This window comes from Leucopleurus acutus (assembly GCF_964270905.1).
Source record: "Leucopleurus acutus genome assembly, chromosome: 9".
NCBI classification, from domain to species: Eukaryota; Metazoa; Chordata; class Mammalia; order Artiodactyla; family Delphinidae; genus Leucopleurus; species Leucopleurus acutus.
The window spans coordinates 96,501,123-96,519,285 of NC_139144.1; the positions used below are offsets into that span (position 1 = coordinate 96,501,123).

The 18,163-nt window shown below is 44.9% G+C and overlaps 1 protein-coding gene across 1 annotated transcript in view; it reads right to left on the reverse strand.

Moving 5' to 3' along the window:
* DENND11 (DENN domain containing 11) overlaps window positions 1–16,734 on the reverse strand; it is a gene marked incomplete at its 5' end in the record, with an annotated part of 44,789 nt that extends 28,055 nt beyond the window's left edge. Inside the window, one exon of the mRNA XM_082847011.1 lies at window positions 16,467–16,734. Coding sequence (XP_082703137.1) covers window positions 16,467–16,734 — 268 coding nt within the window. The remainder of the gene's footprint in view (window positions 1–16,466) is intronic.
* Window positions 16,735–18,163: the final 1,429 nt, after the last annotated feature.

Sequence of the window (18,163 nt, forward strand, 5' to 3'; positions counted from 1 at the left end):
ACTAATACTGCCTGATTCTAAGACTCACTATAAAGTAATCAAGACAGTATGGTACTGGCACAAGATGAGACAAATAGATCAATGGAACAGACTAGAGAGCCCAGTAACAGACCCACGCAAATACAGTCTTTGCCAAAGGAGCTAAGGTAATACAATGGGAAAAAAGATAGTCTTTTCAACAGTGGTGTTAGAACAACTGGATATCCATACGGAAAAAAATGAATCTAGGCACAGACCTTACACTTTGCACAAAAATTAACTCAATATGAATAGTATACTTAAATGTAAAATGCAAAATTATAAAACTTCTAGAAGATAACACGGGAGAAAATCTAGGTGACTTTGAGTTTAGCAACGAGTTTTTAGATACAACACCAAAAGAATCATCCATGAGGAAAAAATTGGTAAGTTATACTTCATTAAAATTAAAAACTTCTGACCTGTGAAAGAGACCATTAAGAGAATAAAAAGACAAGCTAATATGGGGCAAAATATTTGCAAAAACATATCCGATAAAGGCTTATATCCAAAATAAGAACTCTTAAAACTCAACATTAAGAAAACAACTCGGGCTTCCCTGGTGGCGCAGTGGTTGAGAGTCCGCCTGCCGATGCAGGGGACACGGGTTCGTGCCCCGGTCCGGGAGGATCCCACATGCCACGGAGCGGCTGGGCCTGTGAGCCGTGGCCGCCGGGCCTGCGCGTCCGGAGCCTGTGCTCCGCAACGGGAGAGGCCACAGCAGTGAGAGGCCCGCGTACCGCAAAAAAAAAAAAAAGAAAACAACTCAATTTAAAAAATGGACAAAAGATCTGAACAGATATCTCACCAAAGAAGACACACAGACGGTAAACGTGCATAGGAAAACATGCTCAATATCACATATCATCAAGGAACTGTCAATTAAAACAACGAGATCCTACTACACACCTATCAGAATGGTCAAAATCCAAAACGCTGAAAACACCAGATGCTGACAAGGATGTGGAGCAACAGGAAGCCTCATCCACTGCTGGTGGGAGTGCGAAACGGTGCAGCCGCTTTGGAGGACAGTTGGGCAGCTGCTTACAAAACTAAACACATTCCTGCCACGTGATCCAGCAATCATGCTCCTTTGTATATTTATCCAATGAGCTGAAAACTTAGGTCCACACAAAAGCCTGCACGTTAATGTTTATAGCAGCTTTGTTAATATAACTGCCAAAAACTGGAAGCAACCAAGATGTTCTTCAAAAAGGTGAATGGATAAAAAAACCTGTGGGATATCCATATAACAAACTACTAGTCAGCAATAAAAAGAAATGAGCCACCAAGCCACGAAAAATCATGGAGGAAACTTAAATGCATGTTGCTAAGGGAAAGAAGCCAGTCTAAAAAAGCTGTATTCTGCAAAATCCCAACGATGTGACATTTTGGAAAGGAAAAACTATAGATAGTAGAAAAGGTCAGGCGGTAAGCAGGGATGAACAAGCAGAGCACAGAGGATTTTTAGGGCAGTAAAACTATTCTGCATGATACTGTTATGGTGGGCACCTAACATCGTGCATTTTCAAAACCCAGAGAACGTACAACACGAAGAGTGAACCCTTATGTAAACTATGAACTTCAGATAACAATAATGTATAAATACTGGTTCATCAATTACAACAAATATACCACGCTAATGCACGATGTCAATAATAGAGGTAATGGGGGGGCCAGGCGGGCAGGTAGGGGAAGAGGGTACATGGAAACTCTGTACTTTCTGCTCAGTCTTCCTGTAAACCTACAATTGTTAAAAATAAAATAAAATTTATTAATTAAGAAAGGTAATAAATTAATTAACCTAGGTTAATTATCCTAGGGGTAGTAATGATATTGTGGCTATGTAGGAAAACGGCCTTATTCTTAGGAGATTTAAACTGAAGTATTTAGAAATGCAATGTCATGATGTCTGAAAGTTACTTTCAAATAGTTCAGAAAAAAAAAGTATATTTATACATCCTCAGCTCTGCTATAATGCTGGCCGAATTTGTTCCAAAGCAATCGATAATGTAACAATTCATAGGGAATTTCATGTTTGCTGATATGTGGTTTTGATCTCAAGGTTCAAAATGTGAACACAGAAAACTGCACCCAGCTGTAGCACTACACAAAACGCACCCCCACACAACACTCAAACATCTGCCTGCTACCTCGGTTCACCATGTGTATTCTGAGCCACACTTATCTCCTCTAGTGTCACAACTTTCCATCCAATTTCACAAAGCCCTCTTCCTCTGCTTCATTATAATTCACAAGCTCAACCCTTCCAACACCCACCTTCGTATGCAAACTGCAGGTCTTTTTTAAGGTAGATTGCCGTATTTTGAGTATTGATGTATTTCTTAATTATTTAACATATGTACAACCATCCTACCACTTTTATTATGTTCCTATCTTTCTTTAATGTGTCACTGACAAAGTTTTTGAGTGTTGTGCCCCTCACCCCATCTTCCCCACAAGCCCTGTGATTTTTACTGCATGATTTGCTTAGCACAGTGGTTTTTAGGAATGCGTATTTCACATTATTGTGGAACTGACTTTAGATAAAGCAAATATGGCAAAATGTCAACAAATGCGGAGTGACACATATATCTCAACAAATGCAGAGTGACACATATATCTAAGTCAGGGATATACAGATTTTCACTGTACTATTCTTTCAACTTTTCTGAGGTTTAAAAAATTTCAACATATGAGAGGGAGACAAGATGGCAGAATAGAAGGACTTGAGCTTACCTCCTCTCACGAAAACACCAAAATCACAACTAACTGCTGAACAACCATCAACAAAGAAGACTGGAAACTACCGAAAATGTATTCTACATCCAAAGACAAAGAAGCCACAATGAGACAGTAGGAGGGGTGTTTTCATGATATAATCAAAACCCATACCACCAGGTGGGTGACCCACAAATTGGAAAATAATTGTATCGCAGAGGTTCTCCCACAGGAGTGAGACTTCTGAGCTCCATGTCAGGTTCCCCAGCCTGGGGGTCTGGCACTGGGAGGAGGAGCTCCCAGAGCATTTGGCTTTGAAGGCCAGCAGGGCTTGAGTGCAGGAGCTAAACAGGACTAGGGGAAACAGAGACTCCACTCCTGGAGCGTGCACACAAGGTTTCATGTGCACTGGGACCCAGGGCAAAGCAGTGACTCCACAGGAGCCTGGGCTAGACCTACCTGTGGGTCGTGGAGGATCTCCTGGGGATGCAGGGGTCGGCTGTGGCTCACTGTGGGGGCAAGGACACTGGTGGAAGAGGCCCCAGGGAATATTCATTGGCATGAGCTCTCCCAGAAGTCACCATTTTGGTACCAAGACCTGGCCCCACCCAACAGCAGACAGGTTGCCTAAAGTCATCCTGAGTGCACAGCCACCTCTAAACACACCCCTCGACATGGCCCTGCCCACCAGAGAGGCAAGACCCAGCTCCATCCACCAGTGGGCAGGCACCAGTGCCTCCCACCTGGGAGCCTGCACAAGCCCCTGAACCAACCTCACCTAACGGGAGTAGACACCAGAAGCAAGAGGAACTACAAACCTGCAGCCTGAGAAACGGAGACCACAAACACAGAAAGTTAGACAAAACGAGATGGCAGAGGAATATGCTCCAGATGAAGGAACAAGATAAAACCCCAGAAGAACAACTAAGTGACGTGGAGATAGGCAATCTGCCTGAAAAAGAATTCAGAGTAATGATAGTAAAGATGATCCAAGATCTTGGAAAAAAGAATGGAGGCACTGACCAAGAAGACACAAGCAGTGTTTAACAAAGAGCTAAAAGATTTAAAGAACAAACAAACAGAGATGAACAATACAATAACTGAAATGAGACATACACTAGACAGAATCAACAGCAGAATAAATGAGGCAGAAGAACGAATAAGTGAGCTGGAAGAAAGAATGGTGGAAATCACTGCCGTGGAACAGAATAAAGATAAAAGAATGAAAAGAAATGAGGACAATCTAAGAGACCTCTAAGACGATGTTCATCACACCAACATTTGCATTATAGGGGTCCCAGAAGAAGACAGAAAGAAAGGGTCTGAGAAAATATTTGAGGAGATAATAGCCGAAAATTTCCCGAACATGGGAAAGGAAACACTCAAGTCCAGGAAGCGCAGAGGAGGCTAAACACGTGGAGGCTAAACAATATGCTACAACAAACCAATGGATCAATGACAAAATCAAAGAGGAAATTAAAAAATACCTAGGGACAAATGAAAATGAAAGCATGAAGATATAAAACCTACGGGAGGCAGCAAAAGCAGCTCTAAGAGGGAAGTTTACAGCCATGCAATCTTACCTCAGAGAAAGGGAACCCCCATACGATTATTAGCTGATTTTTCAGCAGAAACTGCAGGCCGGAAGGGAGTGGCCTGATATATTTAAAGTGTGAAAAGGAAAAACCTACAACCAAGTATACTCTACCCAGCAAGGCTCTTGTTCAGATTCAACAGAGAAATCAAAAGCTTTACAGACAAGCAGAAGCTCAGAGAATTCAGCACCACCAAATCAGCTTTACAAAAAATGCTCAACAAACTTCTCTAGGCAGAAAAGAAAAAGCCACAACTAGAAATAAGAAAATTACAAATGGGAAAGCTCATGAAATAAGAAAAAAGAAAATTACAAATGGTAAAGGCAAACATACAGTAAAGATAAGAAATCCACAAATATGGTATGAAAACCAGCAATTGTGAAAAGAGGTGAGTACAAATGCAGGATATTCGAAATGCATTTGAAATTAAGAGACCAGAGACTTAAAACAATCTTGGAGAGAGATATATATATATTTATATATATTTATATGCATATTTACATATATATATATAGACTGCTATATCAAAACCTCATGGTAACCACAAACCAAAAATCTATAATATATACACACACAAAAAAGAAAAATCAATCCAAAAACAACTCTAACGATAGTCATCAAATCATAAGAGAAGAGATCAAAAGAGGAAGGGAAGAAAAAAGACCTACAAAAACAAATCCTAAACAATTAACAAAATGGCAGGACTTCCCTGGTGGTCCAGTGGTTAAGAATCCACCTTCCAATACAGGGGATGTGGGTTCGATCCCTGGTAGGGGAACTAAGATTCCTCATGCCACAGGGCAACTAAGCCCATGCACTCTAGAGCCTGTGCGCCACAACTAGAGAGCTCATGTGTTGCGACTACTAAGCCCATGCACTCTGGAGCCCTCGCGCCACAACTACTGACCCGCACACTCTGGAGCCCGCATGCCACAACTAGAGAGCCTGCGCGCTGCAACTACTGAGCCCGCGCACCACAACTACAGAGAAGCCTGCATGCTGCAACGAAGAACCCACATGCTGCAACAAAAGATCCCACGTGCCACAACGAAGATCCCACATGCCGCAACTAAGACCCAACACAGCCAAATAAACAATTAACAAAACAGCAATAAGAACATACATATTGATAATTACCTTAAACGTAAATAGATTAAATGCTCCAACCAAAAGACACTGATTAGCTGAGTGGATACAAAAACAAGACCTGTATATATGCTGTCTACAAGAGACCCACTTCAGATCTAGGGACACATACAGACTGAAAGTGAGGGGATTCTATGTGAATGGAAATCAAAAGAAAGCTGGAGTAGCAATACTTTTATCAGACAAAGTAGACTTTAAAATAAAAATTGTTACAAGAGACAAAGAAGGACACTACATAATGATCAAGGGATCAATCCAAGGAGAAGACATAACAATCATAAATATATATGCACCCAACATGGGAGCTCCTTATATATTAAGGAGAATGCTAACAGCCATACAAGGAGAAACTGACAGTAAAACAGTAATAGTGGGGGACTTTAACACTCCACTTACATCAATGGACAGATCACCCAGACAGAAAATCAATAAGGAAACACAGGCCTTAAATGACACATTAGACCAGATGGACTTAATTTATATGTATAGGACATTCCATCCAAAAGCAGCAGAATACACATTCTTCTCAAGTGCACATGAAACATTCTCCAGGACAGATCAGATGCTGGGCCACAAAGCAAACCTCAGTAAATTAAAGAAAACTGAAATCATACCAAGCATCTTCTCCAACCACAATGCTATGAGATTAGAAATCAGGGCTTCCCTGGTGGCGCAGCGGTTGAGAGTCCGCCTGCCGATGCAGGGGGCACAGGTTCGTGCCCTGGTCCAGGAAGATCCCACATGCCGCGGAGCGGCTAGGCCCGTGAACCATGGCCGCTGAGCCTGCGCGTCCAGAGCCTGTGCTCCGCAACGGGAGAGGCCACAACAGTGTGAGGCCCGCGTACCGCAAAAAAAAAAAAAAAAAAAGAAATCAACTACAAGAAAAAATTGCAAAAACACATACACGTGGAGGCTAAACAATATGTTACAACAAACCAATGCATCAATGAAGAAATCAAAGAGGAAATTAAAAAATATCTAGGGACAAATGAAAATGAAAGCATGAAGATATAAAACCTACGGGAGGCAGCAAAAGCAGCTCTAAGAGGGAAGTTTACAGCAATGCAATCTTACCTCAGGAAACAAGAAAAATCTCAAACAACCTAAACTTGCACCTAAAGCAACTAGAGAAAGAAGAACAAACAAAACCCAAAGTTAGTAGAAGGAAAAAAATCATAAAGATCAAAGCAGAAATAAATGAAACAGACAAAGAAAACAGAAAAGATCAATGAACCGAAGAGCTGGTTCTTTGAAAAGATAAACAAAATTGATAAACCTTTAGCCAGACTCATCAAGAAAAAAAGGGAAGGGGCTCAAATCAATAAAATGAGAAATGAAAAAGAAGTTACAACTGACACCACAGAAAGAGAGTCATAAGAGACTACTACAAGCAACTATATGCCAATAAAATGGAAAATCTGGAAGAAATGAACAAATTCTTAGAAAGGTACAGTCTTCCAAGACCAAACCAGGAAGAAATAGAAAATATGAACAGACCAATCACCAAGTACTGAAATTGAAACTGTGATTTAAAAAATTCCAACAAACAAAAGTCCAAGACCAGATGGCTTCACAGGTGAATTCTTCTATCAGACATTTAGAGAAGAGTTAACACCTATCGTTCTGAAACTCTTCCAAAAAACTGCAGAGGAAGGAACACTCCTAAACTCATTCTATGGGGCCACCATCACCCTGGTACCAGAAGAAGACAACGATATCACAAAAAAAGAAAATTACAGGCCAACATCACTGATGAACATAGACGCAAAAATCCTCAACAAACTACTAGCAAACCGAATCCAACAATACATTAAAAGGATCATACACCATGATCAAGTGGGATTTTTCCCAGGGGTGCAAGGATTTTTCAGTATCTGCAAATTAATCAGTAGATACACCCTGTTAACAAATTGAAGAATAAAAACTATATGATCATCTCAATAGATGCAGGAAAAGCTTTGGACAAAATTCAACACCCATTTATGATAAAAACTCTGCAGAAAAAGTAGGCACAGAGGGAACCTACCTCAACATAATAAAGGCCATATATGACGAACCCACAGCTAACATCATATTCAACAGTGAAAAGCTGAAAGCATTTCCTCTAAGATCAAGAACAAGATAAGGATGTCCACTCTCACCACTTTTATGCAACATAGTTTTGGAAATCCTAGCCATGGCAAACAGAGAAGAAGAAGAAATAAAAGGAATCCAAACTGGAAAAGAAGTAAAACTGACACTGTTTGCAGATGATATGATACTACACATAGAAAATCCTAAAGGTGCTACCAGAAAACTACTAGAGCTCATCAATGAATTTGGTAAGGTTGCAGGATACAAATTAATACACAGAAACCTCTTGCATTTCTATACACTAACAGCAAAAAATCAGAAAGAGAAATTAAGGAAATAATCCCACTTACCATCGCATCAAAAAAATAAAATACCTAGGAATAAACCTATCTAAGGAGGCAAAAGACCTGTACTCTGAAAACTATGAGATGCTGATGAAAGAAATTAAAGATGACACAAACAGATGCAAAGATATACCATGTTCTTGGATTGGAAGACTCAATATTGTCAAAATGCCTATACTAACCAAGGCAATCTACAGATTCAATGCAATCCCTATCAAATTACCAATGGCATTTTTCACAGAACTAGAACAAAAGAATTTTCAATTTGTATGGAAATATAAAAGACCTCAAATAGCCAAAGCAATCTTGAGAAAGAAAAACAGAGCTGAAGGAATCAGGTGCCCTAACTTCAAACTATACTACAAAGCTACACTAATCAAAACAGTATGGTACTGGCACAAAACAGAAATATAGATCAATGGAACAGGATAGAAAGTCCAGAAATAAACCCATGCACCTATGGTCAATTAATTTAGGACAAAGGAGGCAAGAATATACAGTGGAGAAAAGACAGTCTCTTCAATAAGTGGTGCTGGGAAAACTGGACAGCTACATGTAAAAGAATGAAATTAGAACATTCTCTAACATCATACACAAAAATAAACTCAAAATGGATTAAATACCTAAATATTTGTAAGACCAGATACTATAAAACTCTTAGAGGAAAACATAGGCAGAACACTCTTTGACATAAACTGCAGCAATATTTTTTTGGCTCCACCTAATGAAAACAAAAATAAACAAATGGGACCTAATGAAACTTAAAAGCTTTTTCACAGCAAAGGAAACCATAAACCAAATGAAAAGACAACCCATAGAATGGGAAAACATATTTGCAAACAAAGTGACTGACAAGGGATTAATCTCCAAAATGTACAAACAGCTCATACAGTTCAATATCAAAAAAGCAAACAGCCCAATCAAAAAGTGGGCAGAAGATCTTAACAGGCATTTCTCCAAAGAAGACATACAGATGGCAATAGGCACATGAAAAGATGCTCAACATCGCTAATCATTAGAGAAATGCAAATCAAATCTGCAATGAGATATCATCTCACACCGGTCAGAATGGCCAACATCAAAAAGTCTACAAACAATACATGCTGGACAGGGTGTGGAGAAAAGGCAACCCTCCTACACTGTTGGTAGGAAGGTAAATTGGTACAACCACTATGGAGAACCATCTGGAGGTTCCTTAAAAAACTACCATATGATCCAGCAATCCCACTCCTGGGCATATATCTGGAGGAAAACATAATTCAAAAAGATACATGCACCCCAATGTTCACTGCAGCACTATTTACAATAGCCAAGACATGGAAGCAACCTAAATGTCCACTGACAGATGAATGGATAAAGAAGATGTGGTACATATCAATATATGCAGTGGAATATTATTCAGTCATAAAAAAGAATGAAATAATGCCATTTGCAGCAACATGGATGGACCTAGAGATTATCATACTAAGTGAATTAAGTCAAAAAGGGAAAGACACATACCATATCACTTATATGTAGAATCTAAAATATGACACAAATGAACTTATCTACAAAACAGAAACAGATTCACAAGCTTTGAAAACAAATTTATGGTACCAGAGGGGGAAGGTGCGGGGCGGGGGGGATAAATCAGGAGTTTGGGATTACTACTATATATAAAATAGACAATCAGGCTTCCCTGGTGGCGCAGTGGTTGAGAGTCCGCCTGCCGATGCAGGGGACACGGGTTCGTGCCCCAGAGCGGCTAGGCCCATGAGCCATGGCCGCTGAGCCTGTGCGTCCGGAGCCTGTGCTCCGCAACGGGAGAGGCCACAACAGTGAGAGGCCCGCGTACCGCAAAATAAATAGACAATCAACAAGGCTCTACTGTACAGCACAGTGAACTCTACTCAATATTCTGTAATAACATATATGGGAAAAGAGTCTGAAAAGTAATGGATATATGTATAACAGAATCACTTTGCTGTACACTTGAAACTAACAACACTGGAAATCAACTATACCCCAATATAAAAAAAAATTAAATTAAAAAATTTCAACATATGAACTAAGAAACATAACTGAAATAACAGAGATGCAAAAAACCATAAGCTAAGCATAAAGGACTTTGCAAAAGCAAAAAATAATTGAGACAATGTGTTATATTTAAGGGGATGAAACAGCATGATGGCTAAAGGTCATCCTTTAACAGAAATAGTACACTAGTCTCAAAAATTAGAAACCCGTTTATATATGAAACTTGTAAGAGGCTTAAAGGAAAGTGATTTGGCAGAAATAACAATCCTTGTCGTGAGCCATTTAGGGCCAGGAAAACCTCACACAGAATGCTGCCTACCTCAGGCTCAGCCTTCACACTCAAAGACATTTTGGTTTTCTAAATTTCCTCACCACACTTTAGGAACCCAGCCAGGGAGGTGGGGCCTGGCAAGATTGAACAGAAGGGCTCATCCCAGGGGTAGGCAATCAAAGAGAGGAGTCAACACTGACAAGTGTCTTATTTCCTGACTTGCTCTCCTTCCATCTCCATGTCCCCCCTTGCCTTAGGCCCATCACAGGTACCCACAGGCCCTGCCTAACCTCTAGGAGGGATGGACATGACTGCACGAGGAACAAACGTGGCCATCTGCTTTGTGTACATTCAGTAAATATTGGTGGAACGTAACTTGGCAGCCCAGTGCCAGATTCTGGGCTCAGGCAAAGGAACTTGGGCTAACAGATTACTGAGTTGGCGGCTCAGGTACCCAGGGAAGCCACAGGGCAATGCTGAGCCTGGCTGTAGATGCAGAGATGGTCTGAACCTCGTGGCCCTGTGTGCCAGGGCCTCCCAGAGCTGATGTTTCACAAGCTCCAATGCTAGGTGAGATGTACTCTGTCCTATCTACATACAGGGCTGCCTCTGCCTTCTATTTCTGTTGAAATGTGAAATGACCACACCCCCAAGCATATTTGGATTTCATCAACCACCATCTCTCCAGGGAGAATAGATATTAGCTGCTACTGCTGCTGCCTGTTAAGAAAGCTGATCTCAGAATATTTAAAATGGAGAAGGCAATGATCTTGAACCAAAATAATCTCTGTCTAGTGGGAAATACGTGGCTTTCCTTCCTCCTTTTCTCCCTCCGTGTTGGGCGGTTCCCAATCAAGAATTTCCTCCTGAGCCCTTGATTTCATAAGCAGTGGCTGCCTCAGCTCAAGGTCCTGTTACGGCTCCTCTGACCTCAAGAGCGGAGCTCTGTACCAGCTCTTGCCTCTCCAACATGTGCGCTGATTTTTACTCTTTCCATCAGCTCTGCCCATCGGCATACACACAAGCCCTGAATAAAGGCAAGAATCCAGGTGTACTTGTGGTCCCCACTTCTGCAGGAGGCCCCCAAATCCCAGAGATGGAAGAAACCTCAGAAGCTTATATGGTTCAGACTCTAACGCCAGAAAAGTCGACAACTCTGGGTCTTAAATAGTTTTGAATTGTCTTACCACCACCTAGGATGAGAGTATATCCAAAGGAAGAAACAGTCAGTATAAAGAAACCTGAGGCAGGAAGAAATTAATCCTGGTGATTTCAAGTCAGCCATATGCCAACCCATGGCTGAATTCCAATGCATTAATTTTACATGGAAGAAACTTTCCATTTCACGGGCCCCATATCATTTTGCGCCAGGCAGTGGTGTGGTGTGATGTGGGAAGAAGCACAGGAATTCTGCCCGTCTCTGCTCTGTGACTTAATATGACCTAACTGCCCTGTGCCTCTGTTTTTCTCGTCATTACAGAGCAGACTGTTGAAAGGATTAGCTAGCTCCTGGTCCACGGTGGGCACTCAGTAATTGGTGGTTGTTTTGATTCCCACTCCTACTCTAGTTTCCATCCACTTTCAAGAGAAGAAACAGAAGTCCCTGCAGATGGTGATCAATTGACTTCTCCCTGAAAACCACAAGCAGGTGAATCACCAACAGCCTGAGAAAGAGTTTGCCAATGTGGGAATTACTGAAATTCACCACAGTTGTATTCCACTGACATCTGATAGAAACTACAGAGAAAGGACGCGGCAGTTAATCATTCGAACCGGCCTTCTCTTGGCCTCTTTGAGCTGGTCATTCGTAGGACTGCTCTTTGAGACTCAAAATGGCGCTCCAAATTTTCCATTCTCATTCTGCTTTGTCACTTTCCCACCAGTGGCTGGAGCCACTTAGTATTGCATGAGTCAGATGACCTGGGCAGCCCTCCAAGTTATGCCTCAGATGCTACACCTGGCCCTGTCTCGCTGTGCCTCCACACTGCCATTGTTTAAAAGAAAATGCCTGTATTCTGCCGACTATATGCAGAATGTATGGGGGTTAAAATTAGCGTATGTGAGTGATTTTAAATACTACGCTCATTTAACGGGAACACAGAAGCATTTTGATGCACTAAATAGGGGCTTAGCTGTAATTTAGGCACTGGCTAGAGGTTGAGGGAGGAACAGGTAATTCATCCCTAATCAGGAAGAACAAAGGAAAAAGAGACATCTTACCAACCTCAGCAGGTTTTCCTCTGCTCAGCCATCCCAACACAAACACGCACAGCATAGGAATCTCCCCCACACACTCACAAAATAACTCGGGGGAAAATGCAGCTGTTGAAAGTGAATCTCTTATAAAGAAACAGTCCAGTGAGGCTGATTCACAGGTGTCATACGCTGCAGATCCAGAGCTCTAGCTACCTCAGGCCCACACACAAGCCCTCAGTCACATGGTGAGACAGCTATGTCACCTTCATAGAGGGGATGGGGGAAGCAGGCTGATTTCCAAGTGTGACAGTGACTTTTCCCTTAATTAAGCGGACAAAAGAACGAAAATTTTACCAGAGACCCAAAGAAGAGAATCAAAATTAAAACCCAAAGCTCTAAATAATGGGTTGGACACAATGAAAAAGCAGGATTCTGGCTGCCAACCTCTCCCACTTGGCTCCCATAGTCGCCATCTGGGCCTGGTTTCAATAGCAGCTTTGTAGCCCACATGGCCAGCACCACCACCATCCCAGGGACTCCCTGCTCCAGATAAAGACTGAGTGTGTCAGGGAGTGAGTGAGAGAGAGACAGGGGAAGGAGTGTGTGTGTGTGAGAGCGAGAGCCTCTGCCTCACTTGACCCTGAAGCCCCTACAGACCTCACAACATCGGTAGATCCAACAACCATAATTTTCAAACCGTGACTCTGATGAAAATAACATTCTTTATGGCCCCAGCCTCTTCTCTGATTCTTTCTACAGATGCCCAACCCAAAATTAGTATCCAAAAATACAGGAGAATTACTCTTATTCCCATTCACCGGTCTGAGGATCACTGGGCACATCCCTGCCCAAGAGTGTGTGAGTGTGTGCGTAACCAGAATCCACTCCTCTCTCACACCTCTCTCAGCACCCAGACCACGCACACCCGGACAGATGAACCACGGCTGTGGATTCTCTCCTCCCCCATCCCCTCTTGTACTCTCGCAGGCACATGTGCCAACAGTTCCCTATACCAGGTGGGAAGATGAATGAAATACCCATGGCCTGGGCAGCAGGTGACTGGGGAGGTTTGGGGAGAAGGGAGGAGCTCCTGGGGAACACTGAGGACACAGCTGGGAGACACATGGGGAGCAGACAGGCAAGCGCAGAAACTCTAGACAGTTTCTCCCATGGAAGAACTTCTGTGATATGTTCTGATTTGGGTAAAGAAGCCAGTATTCACTTTACTACTTTGGGTATCACGGGCTAAGGAAGGCAAAAGCCTTGGTGGACCAAGATTAAATAATAACACATAGCAGACCTGCCTCCGTAGCAGAATGAGGAAGACACTGAACTATGAAAACTGGGAGACGTAAGTCTGGCCCCAGCGACGTCTCCCGCTCACTGGGCATCCAAGGGCCTCCATCTCCCCTCTCCAGACCGCGATTTCCTCAACCTTCACCCAAGGGACACTCCACGGGCTCTCTGAGGCCCTTGTCCTAGCGTCGACCTTTGCAGCCCTGGGAACCCCAGTAGCATTCATTCATTCCATCTTCTACTCTTAGAATTATACTGCACCATGTAATTTTTACTTGCTGTAGGTACTATCACAATTTTTTACAGGAAGTAAAGTGCCAATTGGGACTGAGAAGATGACAAGAGAGTTATGGGCAGGAAACAGCAGCTTTCCAAAAAAAACAAAACAAAACCATCAACCAAAGTTAAAAACACACTCTCTCCCCTCCCCCACTCCTTCTCAGCCTCTCCCCTCTCTGCACCCAGTAGGATAAAAAGTTAGGGGCCAGAGTTTCAGGCAGTGCTATATTCTAGAAAGACAACCAGACTCGGAGTCAAGTATTTATTGGCTAGTTAATATTTCCAAGTTACTTAATCATCCTTGGTTATAAACGATCATCAAATTACAATGGAGATGAGAATTAGATGAAAAACCATTATAGGGGACTTCCCTGGTGGCGCAGTGGTTGGGAATCCACCTGCCAATGCAGGGGACACGGGTTCGAGCCCTGGTCCGGGAAGATCCCACATGCCACGGAGCAACTGGGCCCGTGCGCCACAACTGCTGAGCCTGTGCTCTAGAGCCTGCGAGCTACAAGTGCTGAGCCCGCATGCCACAGTACTGAGGCCCGCGTGCCTAGGGCCTGTGCTCTGCAACAAAGAGAGGCCAACACAATGAGAAGCCTGCGCACCGCATCGAAGAGTATCCCCCTGCTCGCCGCAACTAGAGAAAGCCTGTGTGCAGCAACGAAAACCCAACGCAGCCAAAAATAAATACAAATTAAAAAAAAAAAAGAAAAACCATTACAGTAAAACGCCTGCACAAAGCAAGTGTCCAAGTGTCAGTTAAATCCCTTCTTTCCACAATAACCTTAATCTGAAAACCATTACAAATACATACTTGTGCGTGTGTGCACATCACACCTACACACAAATACTCCATATACACATACCCACAAAATCATGCTCACCAGCTGTGATTGACAAGGCAGGGGGAGGGTTCCAATTCTGTGGTGCTTTTCAATGTTATTAACTCCATCTGTGGTTAGCGTAGGATTTTTTTTTTTTCTTCTCCTCTTCCCCTCTCTAGGCTCTACCGCCAGAGCGACCACTGCTAAATCAGACCCTGTTAGCGCTTTCTCTCCATTTCTTCTAGTTACTCTTAAACACTTTCCAGAATGAATCTCATGCTCACATCTATTTACTGTATGTAGGTGATGGGGTAGGGCATAAGGAATATTATTAGTTACAAAGTAGTATCTGTTTTTGTCTAGCAATAAAGGTTACTCTGGTCAAAAAGAGAACAGGTTTTCTGTCTGGGAGTCCCAACCATACATGAGTCAACCAGCCTATGTGATGAGCATTAAAAAAAAGAAAAATAGAAAATGCCAGTATGCACTACACGTAAAAGGGGTTAATACCATTTCATGAAACTTCTGTTTCAGTTACGTATGTGAGCACACTGATTGGTATGTAAAATGAATTTCATATGGTGGGTCACAGTCAAAAATGTTTGAAACCCACTGGGATGGGGCCAAGGAATAGGCAGGAGTCAGAAAGGCCTAGTCTCCCCACAGCTGTTCCTACTTCTTCCTGGGTCTTGCTGGTTTATAATCCTCCCTGGATTGTATCTTCTGCCATCCCAAGACCCTCACCCTTTTTCCTCCCACTCCAGCGCACAGTATCAAGTTTTTCAGAATGGCTTCCACACCTCATCCTTGCCAGACCAGGAAGGGAACTCCGGAAAGAAACTGTTCTGTTTTTTTCCCCCTAATAGACACTCCACATTCCAGCAACCTCAGTGGAGTTACGATAGAAAGACACACCTGGGCTTTCTTAAACCCTAGAACCAAGACTACAGCTCTCATCCCACCAATCCTGAGAGCAGGGTCCTTCCCCGACCACCTAAGGCTCTCGGAGGGAGGTATTTACTCATTCACTTTTGAACCCCATGAATTCTCTCACCAGTAAAATGCACACTTCCTTACTGGATGGTCAGGGTAAAGCCTACCTGAGGAGGCTTCTCTTTTCATCGGTCTCCAGCTTAATCCCTCAGTGCCACCCCTTAATGCTCCAGGCATCAATTCCTCAAAATAATACCGTCAGAGGGAGTGAACTTGGCCGCTCACAAAGTTACCGTGCAGGGAGGGATGGGGAGCAAGGGCGGGAAGCAGAGAACACGGAAGCTGAGGACGCTCAGTTTCGGACGGAATTCACCTGGGGGGCGTTCCTCCTCTTCAAGGGAGCAACCTTTTAACCGAGCCCGAAACCAAAACAAAAGCCGGCGTGCCTGTGGCCGCAAACGAGATCCTCTGTCACCGGAGAAGCGCAAACACGACTGTGGGGACGGGCGCGCGGGCTGGGGATCCGCTGAGAGGCAGCGGGACGCAACGGAGACGGGGTCAGAGGCGCAAGGAACAAAGCCCCACGCCCCGACCTCCCGGGGGCACCGGGCTCGCCCAAGGCAGCCAGGTCGGCGCGGAGGGGGTTGCACGTGTGCGGGTGCGCGCGCAGCGAGCCCCTCCCCCGCCGCCCCCGAAGCCCAGTGGGCGGCGACCCTCTCCCCGCCCGCGGTCTCGGAGCGGCTCTCACCCGAGCGGGGGTCGAAGGTAACCACGAACACGGCCACCACCTGGTCCTCCTCCACGTCGCCCAGCTCCAGACGCCCGGGCTGCAGCAGCACCTGGGAGGGACCCAGCTCCTCGGACTCCCGCCTCCTCGGCGGCTCCGCGGCCGCCCGGCCGCCCCCGCCGCCGCCCCAGCCCCGGACTCCAGCCTGCTGGTCCGGGGCCAGCGGCGGGGAGACGGCGGGGCCCTCGGCCCAACGCAGCAGCGGCGCCGCGTCTCCCCGCTCCACCATGGCGAGGTGAGGCGAGGCGCGGCGCGGCGCGGCGGCAAGGAGGAGCCGCGGGCGGCGAGGGGCGGGCGCAGGGGCGGGCTGCGGGAACTCCTCTCGCCGGAGGGCGGGCGGCCGGCCGGCCGGGCCTCCGCGCTCACGCTGCGCCTCCGCAGCCCCAGGCCCTCACCTGCCCCGGCCGCCCCGCCCCGCCCCGCCCCGCCCCGCCCCGCCCCGCCCCGCGCCGCGCCCGCCGCCCTCCCACCCAGCTCGGCGGAGTTGCGATCCTGCCCGAGAACGCGTTCTCCCTACGGGCTTCGCTGAACTGCGTGCCTGGTTTGAGACTTCACGGATGCATCTGCGCGCCCGGGGATAGGAAAAGTGCGGTGACATGGGCGCGGAGCCACTTGGAGCTGTCCACCTGCGCCTTCTCACCTAGGATTCCGTGGGATGACTGCCACCGTGAACTGTTATACGCCAGCATGATTTTGAAAGTCCCTGGCCATATGGACCGTGACAGATAGGTGTTGCATAACCCTGGATGTGTGTTCAGAGCTTCCGCCGTCCCGGGAGTGAAGCAGAAGCGGGGAGCCCCGGCTGCCCGCGTTGTTTGCGCTTGGGACGTGGCCTGATCCGCTGAAGCTTTGGTGTCCGGCCTGGAGTAGTGTGTGTAGCACCCAGTCGGTGTGCCCTTGAATGAGCTGGATAGTGCCTGGCCCTGGCCTTCCTGGACCCTGCTTGGGGCTCCCCATCCGTTTCAGTGACTTAGTCTCTACAGAGAGTGGTGGACGACGGTCACTTACTTGCCCTTGAGGGGTGGGGGAGAGGTTGATAAATATAGCCAAGGTGAAAGCAGTCTCCATTCTTCAGGGTAAAATGCTGCATAGATTCTTTTATTGTTGTGTCATAGATTTTTGTCTGGAAGCAGCAGCCTTGGGCAGTCATTGATGATCTCCTTGGGAAGGGGCGTTAAATCATCATTGCGTGTCTGGTACACAGATATCACTCTTCATAAACACCCCCCGGGTAACGCTTAGTGTCCTTCTGAGGGCAGGCAAACCCCAGGCCTTCCTGAACCTTGGAGGAATTGGGTGTCTGAACAAGTCTCTCTCCTCACTTCATTCTTCTCATTATTTTAGTGGCTACTCCTATTTCTTTTTCCCACCTCCTCTGATTACTTAACCACCAGATTTACCCCAAGGGGTGAGGCATTCAAAATGTTACTTCTAAATATAAAATGGGGAACTCTTAAAAAATCCTTCCATTTCCAAAGCCATCAGCTTTAGTCTGACTTTCCTTTTTTTTCCAAGGGACTTCCTTTTCCTGATCTTTTGTGTGAGCCTCCCCCCAGCCCCGAATTCCCTAGTTTAATACCCTCAAGCTGTATATATATATGAAGAAATAAACTCATAATCTGCATCCCAATCGATTTTCTGTATAAACAGAAGACCAA